This window comes from Mustela nigripes, chromosome 14 (assembly GCF_022355385.1).
Source record: "Mustela nigripes isolate SB6536 chromosome 14, MUSNIG.SB6536, whole genome shotgun sequence".
Taxonomy (NCBI): domain Eukaryota; kingdom Metazoa; phylum Chordata; class Mammalia; order Carnivora; family Mustelidae; genus Mustela; species Mustela nigripes.
In genome coordinates this window covers 40,927,411-40,950,976 of record NC_081570.1, presented here as the reverse complement: position 1 = coordinate 40,950,976, position 23,566 = coordinate 40,927,411, and the positions used below count along the sequence as shown (strand labels likewise).

At 38.7% G+C, this 23,566-nt stretch overlaps 1 protein-coding gene and 1 long non-coding RNA gene across 5 annotated transcripts in view; one reads left to right on the top strand and one right to left on the bottom strand.

The window, feature by feature from the left end:
* Positions 1 to 14,848, bottom strand: part of LOC132000861 (uncharacterized) — a 68,238-nt gene extending 53,390 nt beyond the window's left edge. The window contains exon 1 of the long non-coding RNA XR_009399474.1: positions 14,342 to 14,848. This is a non-coding gene — a long non-coding RNA (uncharacterized LOC132000861). The remainder of the gene's footprint in view (positions 1 to 14,341) is intronic.
* Positions 13,506 to 23,566, top strand: part of EPS15 (epidermal growth factor receptor pathway substrate 15) — a 145,951-nt gene continuing 135,890 nt past the window's right edge. For 2 of the 4 annotated variants that reach the window (XM_059374710.1, XM_059374708.1), the window contains exon 1: positions 13,507 to 13,694. In XM_059374710.1, coding sequence (XP_059230693.1) covers positions 13,662 to 13,694 — 33 coding nt within the window. In that variant the 5' untranslated portion in view covers positions 13,507 to 13,661. Of the gene's footprint in view, positions 13,695 to 23,566 lie in introns of all 4 variants that reach the window. The other 2 variants (XM_059374712.1, XM_059374709.1) reach the window with 2 other exon arrangements.

Here is a 23,566-nt window from a genome sequence, read left to right as displayed (position 1 = left end):
CTTGGATTTGCCTATTCTGGAGATTTCATATAAATGGAATAATATAATGTGAGGCATAAAAGCCTTTTATATCTGGCTTCTTTCACTTAGCATAATGTTTTCAAGGTTTAACCATGTTGTAGCATGGATCAGCACTTCATTACTTTTTAAAAAAATTTTTTGAAGAATTTATTTATTTATTTGAGAGAGAAGGGAGAGAGACAGCACACAAGTAGGGGGAAGGGGCAGAGGGAGAGGGAAAAGCAGACTCCCTACTGAGTAGGGAGCTTGATGCAGGGCTCAATTCCAGAACCCTGAGATCATGACCTGAGCCAAAGACTGATGCTTAACCCACTGAGTCACCCAGGTGTCCTGGTACTTCATTCTTTTTTATTGCCCAATAATACTTCATTGTATAGATATACCACATGTATTTATCCATTCACCAAGGATGGACATTTGTTTTTACACTTTTGGTTATTATAAAGAATGTTACTATGAACATTCATATGCAAGTTTTTAATGCAAATATATGTTTTTTATTCTTTTGGTTATATACCTAGGAGTAGAATTGTTGGGGAATATGATAATTCTATGTTTAGCTTTTTGAGGAACTGCCAGATTGTTTTCCAAAGTGGTTGTATCATTTTATAATTCCACCAACAAAGTGTGAGGGGTCTAATTTCTTCACATCCTTGCCAATTCTGGATTGTCGTAACAATTTCAACAACATTCTTTTGCATGTAGATATGCAGTTGTTATTGTCCATCTAAAAAATTATAACCATTTTAGTGGGTGTGAAGTGCTATTTCACTGTGGTTTTGATATGCATTTCCCTAATGGCTAATGATGTTGAGCTGTTAACAGAGCATATGTTGTGCACTTTTTGGCCACTTGTATATATTCTTTGGAGAAATGTCTATTCAAATAATTTAGCCATTTTAAAAATTGGGTTATTTGTCTTCTTATTGTTGAGCTGTAAGGCTTTTTAATATATTCTGAACAAGTCATTTACCCAATATATGATGTACAAATATACCCTACCATTCCTTGAATTATCTTCACTTTCTTGATGGTGACCCATGAAGCATGAAAGTTTTAACTTCTGATGTTCAATTGATCTACTTTTTTTTTTTTTTTAAGATTTTATTTATTCATTTGACAGAGATCATAAGCAGGCAGAGAGGCAGGCAGAGAGGGAGGAGGAAGCAGGCTCCCCGCTGAGCAGAGAGCACAATTCGGGGCTCAGTCCCAGGACCCTGGGATCATGACCTGAGCTGAAAGCGGAGGCTTTAACCCACTGAGCCACCCAGGTGCCCCTGATCTATTTTTCCTTTTGTTGCTCATGCTTTTGGTGTTCTAGCTAAGAAAGCATGACCTAATTCAAAGTCATAAAAATTTACATACACATTTTCCTCTTAAGAGTTTGAGAGGTATGGGCGCCTGGGTGGCTCAGTGGGTTAAGCCGCTGCCTTCGGCTCAGGTCATGATCTCAGGGTCCTGGGATCGAGTCCCCATCGGGCACTCTGCTCAGCGGGGGGCCTGCTTCCTCCTCTCTCTCTCTGCCTGCCTCTCTGCCTGCTTGTGATCTCTCTCTGTCAAATAAATAAATAAAATCTTAAAAAAAAAAAAAAAAGAGTTTGAGAGTTAGGAAACTTACTTTTTTGTAAGAGCTTTATGGACTTAAATTTTTTTTAAAGATTTTATTTATTTATTTGACAAAGAGAGAGAGAGAGATCACAAGTAGGTGGAGAGGCAGGCGGAGAGAGAGGGGGAAGCAGGCTCCCTGCTGAGCAGAGAGCCCAATGCGGGGCTCGATTCCAGGACCCTGAGATCATGACCTGAACCGAAGGCAGAGGCTGAGCCCGCTGAGCCACCTAGGCACCCCTGGACTTATACTTATATCAGTGACCTATTTTGAGTTGGTTTTTGTATATGGAATGAGGTAGGGGCCACACTTCATTCTTTTGCATGTGGATATCCAGTACAACTTGTTGAAAAGACTATTCTTTTCCCCATTGAATTGCCTTGGCACTCTTGTTGAAAATCAAGGGGAACCTGACTGGCTCTGTTGGTAGAGCACGAGACTCTTAATTTCAGGGTCAGAGTTTGAGCCCCATGTTGGGTGTAGAGACTACTTAAAAAAAAAGAAAAGAAAACCAACTGGCCATACATGTTTGGGCTTATTTTTTCAGGCCTCAATTCCATTCCATTGATTAAATGTTTTTCCTTATGCCAGTACCACACTGTCTTGGTTACTCTACCTTGGTGGTAAGTTTGAATCAGGAAGTATGAATCTTTCAACTTTGTTCTTTATTTTCAAGATTGGCTATTCTGAGTCTTTTGCAATTCCAAATGAATTTTAGAATGAACTTGTGAATTTTGACAAAGAAGTTAGCTGAGATTCAAATAAGAGTTGCACTGAATCTGTAGATCAATTTGGGAAGTATTGCCATCTCAACAACCTTGGGTCTTCTAGTCCAGGAACATGAAAAGCCTTTCCATTTACTTAGGTCTTCCCCCCCCCCCAATTATTTATTTATTTATTTGAGCATGAGAGAGCGGAGAGAGAGTGAAAGAAAAAGAGCATAAGCAGGAGGAGGGGCAGAGGGAGAGGTAGAAGCAGCCTCCCTGTTGAGCAGGGATTTCTCAAATGGGCCTCAATCCTAAAACTCTGGGATCATCCTGGGATCATGATCTGAGCCAAAGGCATCTGCCATTGGTTTTCTTTTGCTTAACTGATTGAGCCACCTAGGCACCCCTTATTTAAATCTTAAATTTTTTTCAATGATGTTTCAGAGTTTTCAGTTACAAGTCTTAAACATAGTCTTTTATTTATTTTTTATTTTTATTTTTTTTAAGATTTTATTATTTATTTGTTAGAGAGAGATTGAGAGCACAGCAGGGGGAGCAGCAGGCAGAGGGAAAAGTAGGCTCCCTGCTGAGCAAGGAGCATGAAAGTCTTCTTTTAAATTTTTTCTTAAGTACTTTTTTTTTGATGCTATTGTAAATAAAATTGCCATCTTAATTAATTTTTAGATTATTCATTACCAGTATATAAAAATACAACTGATATTGATCTTAAGTTTTTCAGTCTTACTGAACTTGTTTATTCTAATAATTTTTGTTGTTTCTTTAGGATTTTCCAAACCTACAAGATCATCTCACTTGTATCTTGAGAAAGGCTTGTACCACTATATATTTTCCTCTCAGGACTGCCTTTGTTGTGTCCCATAGATTTTGAACCGTTGTGTTTCCATTATCATTTGTTTCCATGAATTTTTTCAATTCTTCTTTGAGTTCCTGGTTGACCCATTCATTCTTTAGAAGGATGCTGTTTAGTCTCCATGTATTTTGGTTCTTTCCAAATTTCCTCTTGTGATTGAGTTCTAGCTTCAGAGCATTGTGGTCTGAAAATATGCAGGAATGATCCCAATCTTTTGATACTGGCTGAGACCTGATTTAGGACCAAGGATGTGATCTATTCTGGAGAATGTTCCATGTGCACTAGAGAAGAATGTGCATTCTCTTGCTTTGGGATGAAATGTTCTGAATATATCTGGGATGTCCATCTGGTCCAGTGTGTCATTTAAGGCCTTTATTTCCTTGTTGATCTTTTGCTTGGATGATCTGTCCATTTCAGTGAGGGGAGTGTTAAAGTCCCCTACTATTACTGTCTTATTGTTGATGTGTTTCTTTGATTTTGTTATTAATTGGTTTATATAGTTGGCTGCTCCCACGTTGGGGGCATAGATATTTAAAATTGTTAGATCTTGTTGGGCAGATCCTTTGAGTATGATATAGTGTCCTTCCTCATCTCTTATTATAGTCTTTGGCTTAAAATCTAATTGATCTGATATAAGGATTGCCGCTCCTGCTTTCTTCTGATGTCCATTAGCATGGTAAATTCTTTTCCACCCCCTCACTTTAAATCTGGAGGTGTCTTTGGGTTTAAAATGAGTTTCTTGTAGGCAACATATAGATGGGTTTTTTTTTTTTTTATCCATTCTGATACCCTGTGTCTTTTGATTGGGGCATTTAGCCCATTAACATTCAGGGTAACTATTGAGAGATATGAATTTAGTGCCATCGTATTGTCTGTAAGGTGACTGTTACTGTATATTGTCTCTGTTCCTTTCAGATCATCTCACTTGTAAATAAAGATAGTTTATTTCTTCCTGCCCTATTTGGTTGCCTTGTATTTCTTTTTCTTGCATAATTGCTATGACTAGAACCTCCAGGACAATGTTGAAGAGAGTGACCTTATTTCTTTTAAGGTTTATTTATTTGCTTATTTGTCAGAAAGAGAGAGAGAGAATACAAGCAGGGGAAGCAGGAGAGGAAGAAACAAACTACCTGCTGAGTGGGGACCCTGGGATCATGGCCCAAGCTGAAAGTAGATGCTTAACCAACTATGTCACCAAAAAGTGACCTTTCTAAAACACAATTTTGGATTTTTATTTCCCAGCCTTAGAATCATTCAATGACTCCACATTACCCTTAGAATAAAGATTTCACTTCTCATTTGCCTGCGATGCCAGTTTGCATCCCACCTTGGCTTTGCATCCTTTTTTTAAAAGATTTTATTTATTTATTTGACAGACAGAGATCACAAGTAGGAGAGATGCAGGCAGAGAGAGAGAGGAGGAAGCAGGCTCCCTGCTGAAGCAGAGCCCGATGTGGGGCTCAATCCCAGGACCCCGGCCGTGATCATGACCTGAGCTGAAAGCAGAGGCTTTAACCCACTGAGCCACCCAGGCACCCCTTGGCTTTGCATCCTTAATAAAATCCAGTCCATACCTTTCCCAACTCTTTGCTCTTTCTTGCTTCTGGGCCTCTGTGTACATTATTCCCTCTGCCTGATACACTCCCTTCTCCATCCAACCCTTGCTTCACCAGGGCAATTTCCACTCATGCTCTAGATATCAGTTTATATATGGCTTCTATTAGGAAGCCTCCTCTCCCTTGTCCCATGGCACAGTGTGTATTGTGCAGGCGCCTGCACAATCCTCACTGGGATCTTATTCTTTTAACTTTATTATATTGCATTGATAATTGCCATTTTGCTTGTCTGTCCTCCTCGCTAGGCTATGTGTTCTTTGAGGGTGGAAACTATGTCTTAACTCCTCTGCCTTGCAGAGTGCTTGGGACATAGTTTGTAATAAAAACTTGATGTGTTGAATAAATTAATAAATGGGAAGAAGCCATTTATTTGCTTTTTGTAAGTTCCATATTTCAGTAAACCTCTTTGGTAGTTCTAATCGGTGGTCTGAAAATGAGCCCAGAAGGCTAGGAGTTTGCAGGAAGTTGTTCAGTGTTCCCTTATGGGCTTGAGATAATTGTCCCTTGAAGTTCCAATCAGAACCTTCCCTGTTAAGCAGTTAAAAAAAAAATTTTTTTTTCACAGTGCCCTTTGGGTTGACATTTAATTATAGGGATAATTTGTTTTATATAGGATTTCAGATTTATGGCCTTTCAAAACCAATTGGTTTTCTTGAATCCAATTCTTCAAAGTTGATGATTTTCTAGGCCCCACTGCATTTTGATGTAACAAAACTATCCAAAACATGTAATGAAGGAGGGAGTATCATTCCTATTTCATCCATGAGGGGAAGAATAATTTACGTAACTTGTCCAGGTTCCCAGGGGCAGAATTGATCCCAAGCCTTTTTGACAATAAATCCATACTTTTAACCATTTACTTCCTCCATCTTACCTACTTAAAATGTATAATTTTACAAAAAGAGTAGGTGTGTCTTACTTGAGGTTAAGCTTGACACTTAGTAAGCCAAAATTGTATATCGTCAGAGTTATCCCTGAAAAATTCTAGAACTTATTCAATATAATATACAGACACATTATATCTGCATAAGCTCAACACAGCCAATTATTTTCTTCAGGCTTAAATCAAATCCTTGCCTCTTTGGTTGAGTATCAGTTGAAATCCTTGGCTTGCATGTAGAGATAATATTGAAAGCAACAAAAACCCTTTCTTAAAACACTGAGCACTGAGGGTATATAATTACATTCCTATCAGTTAAATGCAAACATGATGCTACTACCCTTTTTAAATACTTTGATTTTCTGGACTGTAAGATAGAACGGATAGTGCCTCCAGTAAAACAAGTACCTTTTAAAAAAATCTTTCAGTGCCAAATGTTGCTATGAGTTGGTACAGTCTCTTCAGACTTTCAAACTTTGACAGATTTATTAGAGATTTCTGTGGCAGGTGAGATACTGACAGTATTTCTTAGGAAAGCTAAAGAAAATGGGGCAGTTAAAGAGATAACTAAATCCTTAATTATCATTGTCTTAACCATCATGTGATAGTCCCCATTTGTTGAGTACTTATTTCCATGTGCCAGACAGTGTGTAATGTGCTTTATAAGCATTTAATTTTGTTTAGCACTCTGATGTAGTTCGCATAAAACTGAGGCTCAAAGACTTTTAATAACTTGCACATGGTGTTATAGCTTATAAATGGAGGACTTCAATCCACTCTCAAATTTGTCTGATTCTACACCCCATCCTCTTAATCATTGTCTTGATGTCAGGGTTTCTGACTTTCTTTTAAAGGCGTAAAATAGGGGTGCCTGGAGGGATAAGCCTCTGCCTTCAGCTCAGGTCATGGTCTCAGGGTCTCAGGGTCCTGGGATCAAGCCCTGCATCCGACTCTCTGCTCAGTAGGGAGCCTGCTCCCCACCTCACCCCTGCCTGCCTCTCTGCCTCTCTGCCTACTTGTGATCTTTCTCTCCGTCAAATAAATAAATAAAATATTTTTTTAAAAAGGGGTAAAATAGATTCCAGATTGTCCTTTTAAAAAATTAAGGTGATTAGATTTAAAAATGTCGTCAGTACAAAACAATAATGGTCTCTTTTGTGTCCAGTAGAGATTTTGCTCATCTGAGAATCTCCAGACAGACACATTTCCCTAAGCCTCTTCTGGCCCAGCCATGATTCCTTCTGAGTATGTCCTAATATCTCCTCCATCTTTCTCTGCTAATTCCTTCCTCTCCCATCCCTCTGTGCTCCATTCCACAACACATGTCAGCATGCTCAGAACATACTTGTTCTTCTGTGCTTTGATGACTCATATTTTCCTTGAAAGACCTGGCCCCTTTGGAGGTGTTGGTCAGGAGTTTGAGAAGTCCCAGAGAGTTTTAAATAGGGAAATCACAAAATCTGGGTTTTTTTGTTTTGTTTTGTTTTTAGTTTTAAAAGATCACTGTTTATGATAGAGAATTGATCGTTATAGGTGCAAACATGAAACTAGGGAGATTAGTGAAGGAATTTCAGCAATGGTCCAGGAGAGAAGTGGTAGTGGCAGTGAAGACAGTGAGAAATGGTCAGATTGAGAATATATTTTGAAAAAAGAATTGGAATTTCAGATATATATAGGAGGTTGATCCAACAAAACTTGCTTATAGGTTGGACTTGGGCTATGAAAGAAAGCACAGAATAAGTGAAGAAAAGCAATGGACTGAACAAGGCAGACTCTATTAGTGTTGTAAGATGTTCGATACACAGTCATCATTTTAAACTGAGACATAACTGTTATTATGACTTAGAAAATCTTTGAAAGCGTTGTTTGTCATTTTATGTGTATGTGGAGTGTCTTAGTTTTCTCTAGCTACATGAACCTGCTAAGTGCATGACACTAGCGCTAGGTATTTTCACAAAAGTTGCATCATTAAGCTTTCACTAAACCCTTAGAAGGAAGAGTTAATATCCCATTTTAGAGAAGAAAACTAAGTCTTATGATTTGACTGAAGTTATACAGTTGATAAGGAACTTAATTGAGATTTGAAGTCAAAGTTGACTCTAAAGCCCCTGTTTTTGTCACTGCAATGATTCAAAGGTACAAAATCAGAATTCCCCAAACTTTTCTCTGCATTACTTGAAGTCTCTGTTGATTCTCATGTGTCCTATTTTAAAGCCCAAGGCTGGCAAACAGAACAGCTTTGTTCTGTCTGTAGCCCATCCGCTGACTTGTCTTGTGATTTAGGGCAAGCTTCTTAATTTGATGGTGTCTCAGCATTCCCACATGTTAAGCAGGGCTAGTAATTAGTGATGGAGACAATGCTTTGAAATCTGCAGATGAAAGGACCTGAGGTCTTGAGTGCAAATATTTTCTTTCCCATGGTGTTCTTTTGGTGTCTTATAGTTTTCTGGAACCTTCATAAGAGAAGAGAAAAAAAGAAAATAAGAGAAGAGAAAAGACAGAAAAAAAAAAAAAGGAAGGAAATAGGACAAGTATAGAACTGTGTTTGCTTGCTCACTGGAAGCCAATGGAACTTTAGGGACATAAATGTAATACTCTTCCTTACTCTCTAGTACTTGATAAATATCACTAATGGATGAATGAATTTTGTTTAAAAACCATTAAGGTAGTTTTTGGAAAACTACTGATGATCTTTAAAAATTATTTCTATTTTGTTTCTGGTTTCTTAAACGTAAATATTCTCTAGTAAGAAGAAAAAGGAGCTAATGTGTATTTAGTGTCCACTGTGTGCTAGGTGTCATGCTAACTGCTTTCACATGAAACTTCACTTAAGCATCCTATTAGCACAATCAAGTAGGTGCTACCATTACCTTTGATTACAGTAAACAATGGCTTGGTATAGTTCACTGACTTGTCCGATGTCACAAACTTAAAAAGTAGCAGAGCCGAGACTGGACCAGACTGGGACTTCCCAGTTCTAAATTCAGACTCTTCCCGGGACATCCCATTGCCCTGAAATATTAGCGATGAAGACAGTTTTGAAATGTCCTATCACACCCTGGCTGTATGTGGCATTTAAAAATCTCTTACTGCTTGTTCTTTTCAGTTCCTGGCACAGGGACAGTTATTTGTATAGCACAATTGTTATTATTGTGCAGCTTCACATATTCTTTCTGCCCTGGGCAAACATGAACAATAATGGGCTATCTTTACGCAATGAACAGCTTGGAAGCATGAGCTCCAGATTATCATTACAATTGTAGTTTAATTTTTTTTTTTTCTGTAGCTTAGAAGGCCTTTCTCAAAGTCTCATGCAAATAAACTGGTTCTTTGTGTATTCAGAGAGCGCCTGAGTTTTTTTTCCCCATAGTTTGAATCAAGCATCCTGTATTTCTGAATGCTGACATCACAGATACGCAGTGTTCTTGAAAAGCTGATATAACAGTCACCTCTAAAGTTGGAATATAAAGAAATAAAAGTAGCTGTGGTGTCCCAGAAGGGTTGGTTGTAGAGAAAAAGTGGAGTGAGAGTAGGATAGAAAGAGAGATGGAAAGATAGGCTGATCACAAAGTTGTTCGGGATCTAAGTTCTCCTCTTCAGGATCATCTTGGGTTTAGGGCTATTATAAATCTGGAGCTCATCTTCAGTTTTCCATGTTCAAAAGCACCATTTTATCAAGTCTTCTTGGAGGTGATCAATGTCTACAGGACACATGTTGCTAGTAAAAGGGCATGAGTCAGAAGACTTATGTATAATTTCTAGCTTTCTCACTGTGAATTTGGACAAATTCCTCCTCTGTGAAATAAAATTAATAATAATTCCCACAGGGCTGTTGTGAGGATTACATGCAATAATGTACATGAAAGCAGCATTTGTTGGTTGTCAGTACCCAGATTTAAGTCATCAGACACAACTTTTTACCAAGGGAACATGTACCTTTCCTATAACAGCGATACATGAGTCAGATGTTCAAGGCACTCCTTTCTTATGGCCAATGTATTTGCAAAACTCTCTTAGTAATTGGACAGTTGTCTGAGGGGTAGAATTAAATGGTGATCTTAAAGAATGGTATTCTTATAGCTACCACTAATTAGTCATCTATTCCAGTCAAGACTTTGACAGGCCACTTATACATGATTTGTAGTCCTTATATCATTCCCATAAAGTAGGCATTATTATCTCCAATGTACACATGAGGTATCTGAAGCTTAGAGACCTAGAGCCATTAAGTTGTCCTAGAAAAAACAGGCAAGTCCTTTTTGTCAGCTCCATGAAGCTCGTTCTTATTATAATGAATTAGATCACAACATATCTTCCATTAGCTACATTTTACTCTCCTAAAATAGATTTGGGATATGACCCAGTGCTTTGATGAGATCTGGGACAGGTATTTGCAAACTGTCATTTAAAAAGAAATCCAGTCCCAGAAGTTCTAGCCCTTTTTAGGAGTTTGGACCATCATTCCCATCACCCATTACATGTCATTTTAAATTTAAACCAGAACCAATGAGTGGAAAGGAAGCCAGTACAAATTATTGGTAGTCTGGAAAGGGGTCTGGGACAACACCCAGGTAATAATTTTTAGCTTGTCTTCTCTTGCTGTGGGCTCTGATTATCATTATTGTTATTTGAACCAAGGCCCAAAACTACTTTAAGTGGCATTCCTCAAACAAATTACTTACAAAATATTTGTTCCTTGGATTTCTTATCTGTGAAATGGGGATAAAATAAGGATGCAAATAATAACTATCCATAACATTATGCATTTTTCAAAAGGTTTTATTTATTTATTTGACAGAGAGAGAGAGATCACAAATAGGCAGAGAGGCAGGCAGAGAGAAAGGGGGAAGCAGGCTCCCCGCTGAGCAGAGAGCCTGATGCCGGGCTCTATCCCAGGACCCTGAGATCATGACCTGAGCTGCATTTAATTATGCATTTAATTCACTTCAACAAACCTTTATCAGGTACCTATTTGACTCTAGGAGTTGTGCTAGATTCTGTATGTGAAAACATTTATAGATTGTGAGTAGCAATTCTGAAAAAAATACAATGTAGTATTTTTTATTTACAATAAATCACATAATGATTATAACAATAATAATTCCTTATGTTTCCTTCATATTTTCATACTGATCTGCTCATTTTTTTAAAGATCTATTTATTTATTTGAGAGAGAGAGCGTGAGCAGGAGCGGGAGGGGTATAGGGAGAAAAAGTCTTAAGCAGACTCTGTGCTGAGTATGGAGCCCAATGCAGGGCTCGGTCTCACAACCCTGAGATCATGACCTGGGCTAAAACCAAGAGTGGGACTCTTATCTGACTGTGCCGCCCATTTTCCTCTGATCTGCTCATTTTATATATGAGAAGCTGAGTCTCAAACAGGTTAAATGGTTTGTCTGAGGCCACACACCAAATGATTCCAATATTCTCATTATTAGCTGCATACCTAGCCTTTCTGGAAAACTTTCACTCTATTCACACAAGAGCAATATCTTCTTTACTTCATATTGTTTGGAGAATCTCTTTGAATAGCAAGTGAATTTATAGTTCCCATAGTAATTTATGGGATGGCTTTTTTTTTTTTTTAAAGATTTTATTTATTTATCAGAGAGAGAGGGCGAGAGAGCAAGCACAGGCAGACAGAATGGCAGGCAGAGGCAGAGGGAGAAGAGAAGCAGGCTCCCTGAGGAGCAAGGAGCCCAATGTGGGACTCGATCCCAGGACGCTGGGATCATGACCTGAGCCGAAGGCAGCTGCTTAACCAACTGAGCCACCCAGGCGTCCCTGGGATGGCTTTTTAATAGCAAGTGAATTTATAGTTTCCATAGTAATTTATGGGATGGCTTTCAGATTTCTTAACCTGCATCTACATCTGTAACTACCTCTATCTTTAGGTATTTTCATATATGTTATATCATTCATCCTCACAACAAGCCTAAGGTTGTACAGCTGGTAAATGGTAGAGCCAGAATTGTAACCTGGATGTTTCTGGTGTCCTAGCCCTATTTATTCCACACTGCTATACTGCTTCAGTTATTAGCTGTATAAACTGGGCAAATCAAGTAACCCCTATAATATTTTTTTCCTCATAATCTTCATTTACTGCATCTATAAAGTGGGTTTATGCTTTTCAGAGTTGTGAAGCTGAAATGTGATAGTGTAAAATAGAAAAGTCAAATATAAATATCAGTTGTGGTTATAGTTGATGAATGTACCATGGTAGAGTAATTTATCCCTCCTCCCTTGAGTTAATAACAGCAAAAAGAGACCCAAGGAGACTGTTGAATAAGTGGTTGTTCACCAGATCTGCATGGCTGCTCTTTGTGGCTAGACTTTGTTAAAAGGGGTCTGAGCAGAGTCAGGAGTTTCTGGGGGCCCTTCTGGGATGGTTTGCCCATTTTGGCAAAGGTCTAAAAAGTCAGGTGAGGTTTACTCCATCAGCTGGCCCTCTTGGTATATTAAACGAGGGCTGCCATAATGGCGACAAGGTCATGGGCCTGATAGAGCTGTGGTTTGTTGGTGTGGGAAGCCACCATGACCGAGAAAGAAGACCAATTCTGGGCAAAAACATTTATTGAGGCCTACTCTGTGGTAGGCTAAATGGCGAGTAGGATATATTAATGAGTCAGTCCCCGTCCTCAAGGATTTTACAGTGTGGTGGGGTAGAGAAAAGCCTTTAATTAACTCTTAAAAACAAGACGAGTATAATAAGAATCATATTAGAACAACTAAAAGGCTGGAGTTCCTAGAACGTCTCTTAAAAGTAGTTGGCATATAAGCCAAGTTTTTAAAGATCAGGATTTCTAGTAACTTGTTGTTTATTCCAACTGAAGATGGCAGTATGAGATAGTGGAGGATGTGTTATATTTAACACAAGCAGTAATGAGGCTTTTTATTGAGTACCTGTTGCATGTTAGGGTGTGAGGATATAGAAATACATCAGAAATTGCTTGTTGTTGAGAGCTCTCAGTGTAGTGGGGTAGACAGGTGTAAAGAGTCATTAGAGTGATAATGACTTCATAAGGTAGAGAAGAAATGTCAAAAGAAGCGTGTGTAACTCTGATTTGGGGAGGTCAGGAGATACTTTGCAAAGCGGAAAATTCTTGAGTATGTCTTCAGAAACTAGAAGAAGTTTGCCAAGAGGACTATGGTAGGAGTTAGGAGGCTGTGGGCACCTGCACAAGTCCCAGTGTTCTTTTATAAAACAATGTAAGTGTGGCCAGCAGCAAGCAGGCAAGGATATTATTCATCATCCCTCCCACTTGGATTTTGACTCTTGGAAGAAATAACTTGAAAGTCTTCTTTTTCAATATCATGCCCTAATAGCAGATGGTTAAATTACAGGTTTTGGAGTGAGACCTGGATTCCAACCTGGCTCTCTTAATCAGATGTATGACCTTATGTAAAATACTTATTTGGGTTTTGGTTTCTTTATTTATGCAACTTACTTGTGTCTTAGTTCCTTCCATTCATACAATTGAAAAATAAAATGTCTAGCACAGAATCTAGCATATTTTAATAAAGTACTGTTATTTCTATCATCTCATTTAGTTTTCACCTGGACTTTGGGTAGAGTTTCCCCCATTTTTCAGAAGCAGAAGGTCAGAGCAGTTAGGCCACCTGCTTAAAGTTTACAGCAATCTGTAGTCTCCTACCCCTACGCAGCCCGTCCGCCTTATTGCGATATCCGTGCCGGTTTTTCTCAGGCGGCCCTGTGGATAGGACCCTGTCCGGTAGCGCAAAATCCGGCGCCAGGATTTGGGTACTGCCGCGCTGGCGCCGGGCGGGCGGGGCCAGGAGGGGTGGGGCGGGGCGGGCGAGAGGAGGGAAGTTGTCGAAGTTAGGGGAGACGCCCGCCCGCCTGCCCGGGCCTCGCCTCTGACCGCTCCCTCCGCCTCCTCCCCGCCCCGAGCCCCAGCCAGCCTGTCCTTCCTTCCCCTCCCGTGCATGATGGAAACACCATGGCTGCGGCGGCCCAGCTCTCCCTGACACAGGTAACGCCGCCTGCCCGTCCGGCTCCGTCGGCTGGTGTCCCAGCCCGGCCCCCTCCCCCACCGTCCTGTGGTTCACCGACCCAGGCAGTTTCTCTCGCCGCGGGCGGGATGGCGTTCGGTGAGAGCTAGAGCGTTTGTGTGTGTGAGTGTGAGACTGTGTGACTGAGGGAGGGCGCCATCCCGAGCCTGCAGCTCCGTCGCAGCAGCCGTGACCCCGCCCCACTCCCCCCCACTCTCGCGCGCCGAGTCCCGCGGCCCCTTGGTCACACTGCTGAGCGGACCGTGGCCCCTGCCCTGTTCAGCCGTCGTCTGGCCCCGCTCACTCCTCGCAGCTTTCACCCAGCGAGGAAGTTTCCTCCTTCCAGGCCAGAAGTACTCCAGGTGAGCTCCTGTTGAGCTCGCGAGGATCAGCCTCAACCCCAGGTCAGCCCTCGCCCCCCACGAGGCTGGCTGTCTGGGCTATGCAGCGTCCTTTTCGTAGTTAAAAGTCACCTTCCCGACCCAGACGCCCAAGGCCTCCTCTAAGAGCCTTTCTTCTCAAAACTGGCCTTTTCCCTCTGGAGTCCAGCGAAAGCCCTCCCTTCCCCAGCAGTTTCCGATAATTAGCCTCTCTTCCATATAAGTCTTATACTCTCCCAAGTACTTACCCTGCTGCCTCATCCTGAATTCAGCCTCTTCCCCCCATCAGGTTTCCTTCTGGGTTGGACCTCCCAGTTCCGTCTGTCTTTGCTTCCACTCTTGGCGGGGGGCGTTTCTCTTAATTGCTGCCCACACGGATAACAGGGAAACATACTTCAACAGGTGTGATGGTTCCTTCAGTCTTGGCGCTGGAAAGACTGTAGCGATCACTCATTATGGGGGAACCTGTTCTCAGGGTCTTTCCTCTTGCCTTTCTGTTACCTGCAGAGTCCAGTTCTTGGGCTTCCCAGAAAACCTTGTGCTTCAGCATCGTTCATTCTGGGAGCCTCCTCCTTTCCTCTCTGTAAAGAAAGCCAGTTGTAATCTTCTCATGATGTTCGGGATGATGAGGACTTGCACCTGTCAGTCCCTTCCTTCTCCTTTGATCAAAACTCACCCCGGCCATAAACTTCTCAGGTTGTTCTTTCCAAAGCTGGTGACCACATACTTCCCCATAGGGCCCACCACAGCCTTCCTTCCTGCCTTGTATCTCCCTGCCACCTTGTAGTCTCCTTGGCCTAGATTTGTCAGTGCTTATACATTTGGGCCATTGAGTTTTTTGTGTTGTAGCAAAAGGCTTTGGGATATTTCACCTAGCGTTCTGGAATACAGAAACTGAGTGAGGAATGTTCTCCCCAGGAACCTGGAGTCACATAAACATGTGCCTCAGGTAAAATAACTAACTTTAGTTTTGCAGGAATTCTAAGTGAAGTCTGTCTTTCCCAGGTTTTCTTGATGTTGCTTATCCTATTTTGACAAGCAGACAACAGGGAAGAATCCTTGGAATGTGGTGTGTTAGTTTTAGTGGTGAATCTCTTTGGAAGCCTCCTCCAGAGATTTAAATTTGAGGAGTGGCAACATTGACTTTTGGGTGTTCGCTTTTTACGAATCTAGTTAGTGACTTGCATTATACAAGATCCTGTTGGCAGCTCTTGCTCTCTGGCTGTGTTGGCCAGTTCAGGCAGTTTTCCCCTCTTGAAGTTTTTGTTCTCTTGAAGTCTTCTGTAGATTTGTTTTTTAGTTGTTTGCATACTTTATTCTCTCCCGAGGTAATGCTTTTAGTTTCTTTTTACTGTCATTCATCTCTGGAGATTTTCTTTAGGCTCTGTCAGTTTTACAGACAGTTAAATAATTTAAATATGTTCTTGTGGTTATGTATTTAAATACTAATATGTACACAAAGTAAATAGTGCATCGGGAGTATTATCCTTAAGTGTCTCACATATGAGAGAACATATGTGAGAACATACATTGGTGGTTCATTTATATTGATAATTCAGATTAAGTCAATTTAGAATATTTTGATTTTAAGACATTAAGAGGCAGTAATATCTATGTTAAGGGACAGGAAAAAGAACCTTTCTAAGTGTTAATATACCCTAATGTGCCTCGTTATTTTAAAACTTTTCTAATTTGTGTTTTTTAAATTTTTTAACTGCTTGAAGCAAATAAACTAAGGTAACAATGCAGCCTGGTTTCACATTCATTATTGATCTGTTTGTGTCACGCCCCACCATCCACCCCCAAATATACACACTTAGGCATACTCAAGTGAAAATCCTCCAGGGCAGGGACATCTCTTAATTCGTCTCTCTTCCTCAGTGCCCATCTGGAAGAAGGTGATTACTGTCTTATGAATGACTGAAAATTTTAAAGGGCTGTGTGACAGTTAAAAGATTAAACAGTTGCTGAAAGTGGTTTCTGCCTCTGGTCACGAGATAATAATGGTTTTTGAGTAGGTTTTTCCATTCAACAAATATTGATTAAGTACATATTATGTGCTAGGCACTCTGCTGGGATTGTCTTGTTTATAGTTTTTTGCCTTTATCAGTTAAGCAGAACTGACAGTTTGGGGGAAAAATGTGAAAAATATTTTAATTTACTCTTTCCTTCCTCTTTCCTTGCCTACCAACCAACCCATCAGCTCCCAGCCACCAAAATAAATTATTTAAATTATCATACTGTAGCTTCTAGAGAGGATAGAATACTATAGTAATGAAATTTAGTTCCAAGAGCTAACTCTATGGAATGAGTTAGATCTCCAGGGCCTCAGTTTTCTTAATTTTAATACTCATTCAACAAATATTTGTTGAGCATTTACTGTGTGCCAGGAATTATGTGCTAGGTACTGAGGCTATACTAAGTAACAAAATAAATAACAGTTCTTGCATACAAAACATGGAATTTACATTGTAGTAGGGGAGTTTGAATTTAGTTGATCTAAGGCCCTTTCCAGCTGACCTTCTTTTTTTATAGATCATACGCTACGATTTGTAGCTTTAGTGGGACTTTCCCAGAGGTACTTTGTGCTGGGTAGCCTTAGTGTTTGTCTTCTTTCTATCTTTCACTTTTGAAAATGTTAAGTAGGCTTCCTGCCAAGCGTGGAGCCCAGTATGGGGCTTGAACTCAGCCACCCTGAGATGGAGACCCAAGCTGAGATCAACAGTTGGATGCTTAACCGACTGAGCCACCCAGCTACCCTAGCCATAGTGTTTTCTAATTTCATTTGTCTTCAGTAGACATTCTCTTTTCTTCTAATCGATGAGAAGTAAAACTTGAATCAGAAAGACACTGTGATTTTTGCATGTAGTGACAGATTACAAGAAAGCTATTAATACTTTCATTTAGCTTTTACAGTTCCCCATTTCCTCTTCAAGCCTGTATTCTTTTTTTCTTTTTTTTAAAAGATTTTATGTATTTATTTGACAGACAGAGATCACAAGTAGGCAGAGGGGCAGGCAGAGAGAGAAGGGGGAGGAAGCAGTCTCCCTGCCGAGCAGAGAGCCCAATCCGAGGATCCTGGGGTCATGACCCAAGTGGAAGGCAGAGGCTTAACCCACTGAGCCACCCAGGTGCCCCACAAGCCTGTATTCTTAATAATACTACTGCTATCAGCCTTTCTTACTATATGTATATATGTATATACTATATGTATATATGTAGTTTACTGTACATACAAGGGTATTCCAGTATGCAACGAATTTTACTTCATTTTATTTAATACTCCATTTTACGAACCAGGGAATTTACATGAGCTAGTAAGTAATTTAAGATTTGAACCAAGGTATGTAGGATTTCAAAAGCTGTCTGTTTCTCTGTGTACTAGATGCTTGGCATGTCCAGTGTTCCCTTGTATTTTTGATGGTCTTTTTCAGTAAATGCCCTATTGTCCTAATTAGATAGTAAACTTGAGGATGGAAGCCATGTTTTTTGCCTCTGAGTCTCCAGTGTCTTTTATGATAGGTTGATGATAACAACTGTGGGTATACAAGTGGTGTTTTTGGTGATGGTAAAAGTTTTATTTTATTGAAATATGACATGATATGAATATTTTAAATGATCATACGGCAGTTCAGCTTTATGCTGAGGTTTTCTTGTTTAATTTAGCAGGGACTCTTTTTTAATAATAAAAAAGCCCTTAGAATGGGATTTAATTGAAAAAAATCTTAGTATGTGGTCTAAACCAGTAAGTGCTGTAAGAATACTTTTCCTTTTAATGCTTTTTTTTTTTAAATTGAAAGAGTGATATAACTGTATTACAGAAACTTTGGCAATTGGAGTAAAAAACTTATAATTTACAGTTTGTGGTGTTTATTTTCAGTTTTATTAAAGAAAAAAATACATGATGTGTTAATGAATGTGTATTCTTAGTGATCTGGTTTAGTAATTATGACAGTAAATATCAGGACACAATATAAAAATTACATGTTCTCAGAAGCAGAAAGAGCGTATTTATTTAACATGACGTAATATTTGAGTTCTTACTATGGGAAGGGCACAATAATGATATTTTTCTCTTGTGCCTGCAGTTACAGTACGTATACTCAGGAAATCCATACCTCTTTGAGTGATATCCAACTGTTCTCAAAAATGGCTTGGAATGTTCAGCATTTGGGAGGAGTTGTCATAGTTAAAATTAATTAGGAACAGTTGGGATTGTTTAGTAGAGTCTCCCAGGAGTAATGTTAAGAGTGTATTCTTTTGTTTTGACTCTATTTGTAGACAGTGATAATGGACTAAAATGTAGTAGAAAAAGATTGAGCATCTTTCTTTGGTAAAGAATCATAGTTCTAATCTCCTCTCTCACTAATAGTCTGATTTAAGGACTCAATCTAAGGTGTTTTACTTGCTCTTCAAGGAATTAAACACACTTACACACTTCTTTGTTTCATGAATTTTGCACTTAATAATATTGGAACTCTGGAAATGAGAAGGAGGAAAATGGGTTGGGAGAGAGAATGAAAGAGAAAGAGAAATATCTGGTTACTTGGAGAATTGGTAGAAATAAATGGAAAGTTAATCCAGGCAGAGTTCATTAGGTAAACCCATACACTGGAATTTCATGTTGAAGTGTTTAAACTCTCATCAACAAGATAAAATATTATGCCTCCATTAAAAATTGTGTTTATTAGGAGCTTGTAATAAGAGGAAGAATACTGTAATTTGAATGCTGTATTACATCAAAGTGGAGACATTTTATTTAGAAGAATGATCTAACCCAGTTAAGCATGCACAGAAAAAAAGACTGAAAGAAAAAAAAAGCACTAAGGTTTTATAATAGCATGGTTATAGTTTTTATTTACCTTCTTTTCGATGGTGGACTTGTATTTCTTTTGCAATCTGCTGATTTAGCATTTCTGTATGAGAACTTTTTTTGGAATATTTATTGTTAAGTTAAAATGAATGACTATATATAATGTGAAAATATATTCTAAGATTGCATTTACACTTGCATTTCATCTTTTTTTTTTTTTTTAAGATTTTTATTTATTTATTTGACAGAGATCACAAGTAGGCAGAGAGGCAGGCAGAGAGAGAGGAAGGGAAGCAGGCTCCCCGCCTAGCAGAGAGCCGGATGTGGGGCTCGATCTCAGGAGCCTGAGATCACGACCTGAGCCGAAGGCAGAGGCTTTAACCCAATGAGCCACCCAGGCGCCCCCACTTGCATTTCATCTTAAACATTCCCATCTTTGTATTTAGAGAAATTGGTCAGAAGAATGATAATAATAACTATTGTTATAATTGGTTTGGAGAATTGTCAAAGACTGATTTTATAAATTTGTGTGCTGCTTTATGATTTACAAAGCATTTTATTCTCTCATTTGATTTTCACAATAACTAACAAGCTAGGCTATTGCTATCATTTCAAATTGGAGAATACTGAGGCTCAGAATTTGCAACTTAAGTTTTACAGTCAGTAAATAAAAACATAAACCCATGTTTAAAAAAATTCAAGGAGTACCAGGGAAAGCCTCCTCCTTGCTCTGGGTTCTGAGTCTCCTTCCTAGAGATAGTCATTCTTGCCACTTTGTTTTGTTGTGTGCATTTCCAGCAATAATCTGTGATGTATATGTAAATATGCATGATTTTTCTTTTGAGTAGCCTGCATATTGTTTCATGGCTCACTATATTTATTTATTTATTTATAGCTTAATTTAGGAGATTGTTCTCTCCCAGCACATACAGATCTCCTTAACTTTGGGATCTTTCCTTCCTTATATGAGTATAATACGATACTCGATTATACACGATGAGTATAATAACGATGGCCATTTATGTTGCTTCCAATTGTTACGACTTATCAGTGCTGCAGTGAATATTTTTTTTTTAAAGATTATATTTATTATGTCTTTGTTGGTTATGTGTTAAAATTATCTTCTACTTTGACTCGTCTTTCCACTTTGATTATGGTGTTTATGTTATATGTAAGTTTTAAACAATTCATGTACTCAAACATATCAGTCTCCCTCCCTTTGTAGCTTGTGCCTTTTGTACTTAATACATTCTTAGCGCACAGTATGCTCAAATTTCTGTCTTCCTCTCCCTCTGCTCCTCCCACTTAATAAATAAAAATCCTAGGGGGAAAAAAAGATTGTATTTATTTATTTGACAGACAGAAATCACAAGGGGTGTGTGTGTGTGTTAGGCTCCCTCCTCAGCAGAGATCCTGATGCAGAGTTTGATCCTATAACCCTGGGATCATGACCTGAGCCGAAGGCAGAGGCTTTAACCCACTGAGCCACTCAGGCACACCTGCAGTGAATATTCTTTTACATACCTTTGTGCAGAGGTGTGAGTATATACTTTAGTTTTTGGTAGCTGTAATTGTTGGGCCCAAACTGCTAATTTACATTTGGAAAGATTGTACCAGCAACAGTTTGAGTATGCTTTTCCTTCTCTGTAGCTTCATTAATACAGTATATTAGCAAACTTTTGTACATTGTCAGTTTGATAAAGAAAAAAAGCCATGTTAAAAGTTGGCCTTATGCACTGTATTTCCTATCATTAAGTGAATTTTTTAATATTTTTTGCAAAAGTAAGACAGAAGTGAGATATAAGAAACTTAACTTTGTGATACAAATAATGCTTTCATGAATTGAAAGTGCAATTAAAAAAGGTTGGCCCTCTTTGCCCTACACCGGGAATCTCTGCTCAGCGGGGAGCCTGCTTCCCCCTCCTCCTGCCTGCCTCTCTGCCTACTTGTGATTTCTGTCAAATAAATAAATAAAATCTTGGGAAAAAAAGGTTGGCGCTCTTTTAAAAACTTGTTTTTTATATAGTACCATTTATACAAAGAAGAGTAAGCCATACTTCCCCCCTTTAGATTGGGGATTTTGTAATGGGAATTTAATGGTACCAGGAGTCTCATCTGAAATAATCATGCTACTTTTATCTTGTTATGTGTCTCAATAAAAATAAAAATTTGGCTAAGAACAATGGGACAAGACCATACTTTTTTGGGGGAGAGCTTCTATATTATATTTTTTGAATTTTTTAGATCATGGTTTTCAACTTTGGCACAATTGAATTTTGGGCCAGGTAGCTCTTTGTTGTAGGGGGCCTGTCCTGTACATGTGAGATATTTTGTAGGTTCCTTATTCGGGAAATGCTAGTAACTCTCTTCCCATTTGGGACAGTCAGAAATATCTCCAGATATTGTCAGATGTTTCCTGGGGGACAGAATTGCCCCTCGTTGAGCATCACTTGTTTATATATACTTTTTAAACTCAGTGATCCAGTAAGGTATATAGGAGATAAAGAAGTATGTGCTTTCCTGGGATAGGGAGAGAATAGTTCATCTTCATATTTTTATCACTAAACCTGCCATGTGGCATGAATGGCTACTTGTGCATAGATTTTGAACTTAAGAAAGTTAAATGGTAAGAAACTGGAAATTGTGAATTTAATTTTATATGTAACTTCTCTGCCTTTCTTAGTGTGGTCTTTAGTTATGGAACAATTCTATGTAGTGGGCCAAGTATTAATAAAAAGATATGGAAAGGAAAACATTCTTATACCATTATTAAGAAAGAAGAGGACTGATGTTTTGTAAACTCCTAATAAGCAGTAGATACTTTTAGGTGATTTACATGTATTATTTCACTTAATCTTCAAAGTGTTTATAAAGTAGCAATTAATCTTCTATATTACTTATTTAGGGTTGTGTCGTAAGCAGTAGATTTTTCAGATTTGAACCCAGGTACATCTGTTCTTAAACACGTTTGCTATACTGTTTCCTGTAAATAGTCTTTGACAGTAAGTAAGACACTATGAAAATGAACATTCATGTGATATTATATTCCTCCATTGTTATATAAAAGGAACAAATTACTGAGAGTGAGGTATGTGTATGTGTGTGTGCTTATGTGTGTGAGAGAGGGAGGGAGAGAGAAGAGATCAATATTGGGATAATAACAATAATACTTATTGAGCTCTTGTGTGTCAGGCACTGTTTCTAATAATTTTTACAACCTGATGAACTTTTGAGTAATCCTTCTAACCTGATAACTGGATCATCCTTATTATCTTTGTTTCTCAAAAAAAGGAAGAAATTTAAGCTCAGAGGTGAAGTAATTTGTTCAAGGTCAAGCTGCTCCTAAGTAGTAGAGCCAGAATTGTGAGCCAGGTAGTATAAACAATGCATATAAACTGAATGAATGTGTTTTTGAGGGCAGAATAATAGCTCTGACTGATCTGATTATGGTAATAATACTTGGTTAACTGAACGAATGTTCTGGGCTGCAGCATCTTTTTATGTGAAAATCACCTTATCATTGCAAGGGCCAAATCTCTAGAAAGTGTTTATTATACCAGATAGTGGAGAGTTTTTGTAGACTTGATAGAAGGTAGTGTTACATTTTGCAACCTAGCAATTTATTACTCATGAAAACCTAAGCCTGTCTTGGTTTGTGTACATCATACCAGTATTTATTTTCAAGCTAATACTCTCTTGGATATCATAGTTTGGACTTGGAGTTCCTTCAGTATTTTAATGCTAACAATAATACCATGTATCAGAAAAAAATTCCCTAAAAAACAAACTGTTTTATTAAATAAAACCGAAAACCACTAGGTGTAAGGATTTCTGACACTCCACATATGAACATTGTAGAGAGCTAGGGTGAAATAATGGGAGATCTTGGGCTTTGCAATGAGAATGTCTTAGATTAAATCCTTTGTTTGTGTAATAAGTTTCTTCTGTTTCTCTCTTTTTTTTAAGCCTATAAAATTGGGGATACACTTTACTTGCAAGATTTGTTATGAAGATTATGTGAGATAACGGGTACAAATGTCCAAGATCAGTTTAAATGGTAGCAGCTAATAACAACAACAACTGCCTGCAGTAGCCAAATATTTATAGTTGGTGAATTTTACTTATTTATAGGGCCATTAATTTTTGTGAACTGTTATACTTAGAATTGTCACAGATCATGGATACCAAGGATTACTGGTAACTTTATTTTATCTTGTATTCTATAGGTATAACACAGATATATCATTAGGCATATATGAAAAAATGTGAAACTTCTGTGCATTAAAGATGCTTCTGTTACTGCTGGTTGATCTCTTTTATTTCAGAAACCATTTACTGAATGCCTCCTGTGTTGTCATCACTGTGTTAGGCCTTAGACATATAAGGAGAGAAAGACCTGGACTCATGCATGTAATGAAATACCTTTTAGTCTTTTAGGGAGATAAACACTGACTTTCTGGGATGATGATGATGATGCCTTGAGAAGGGGTGATGGAAGTAAGGCACTAGGGTGCTGTGGAGTATTCTGTGATTATGATGGAACATTTTGTGGTAGTTTAGTTTTTGAGTTGATCCGTACCATAGATAACATTTTAAATTGTATTTGAAAGGATAGCATGAAGCAATAGAAACATTTGATTCAAGTCAGAATGTATTTTGG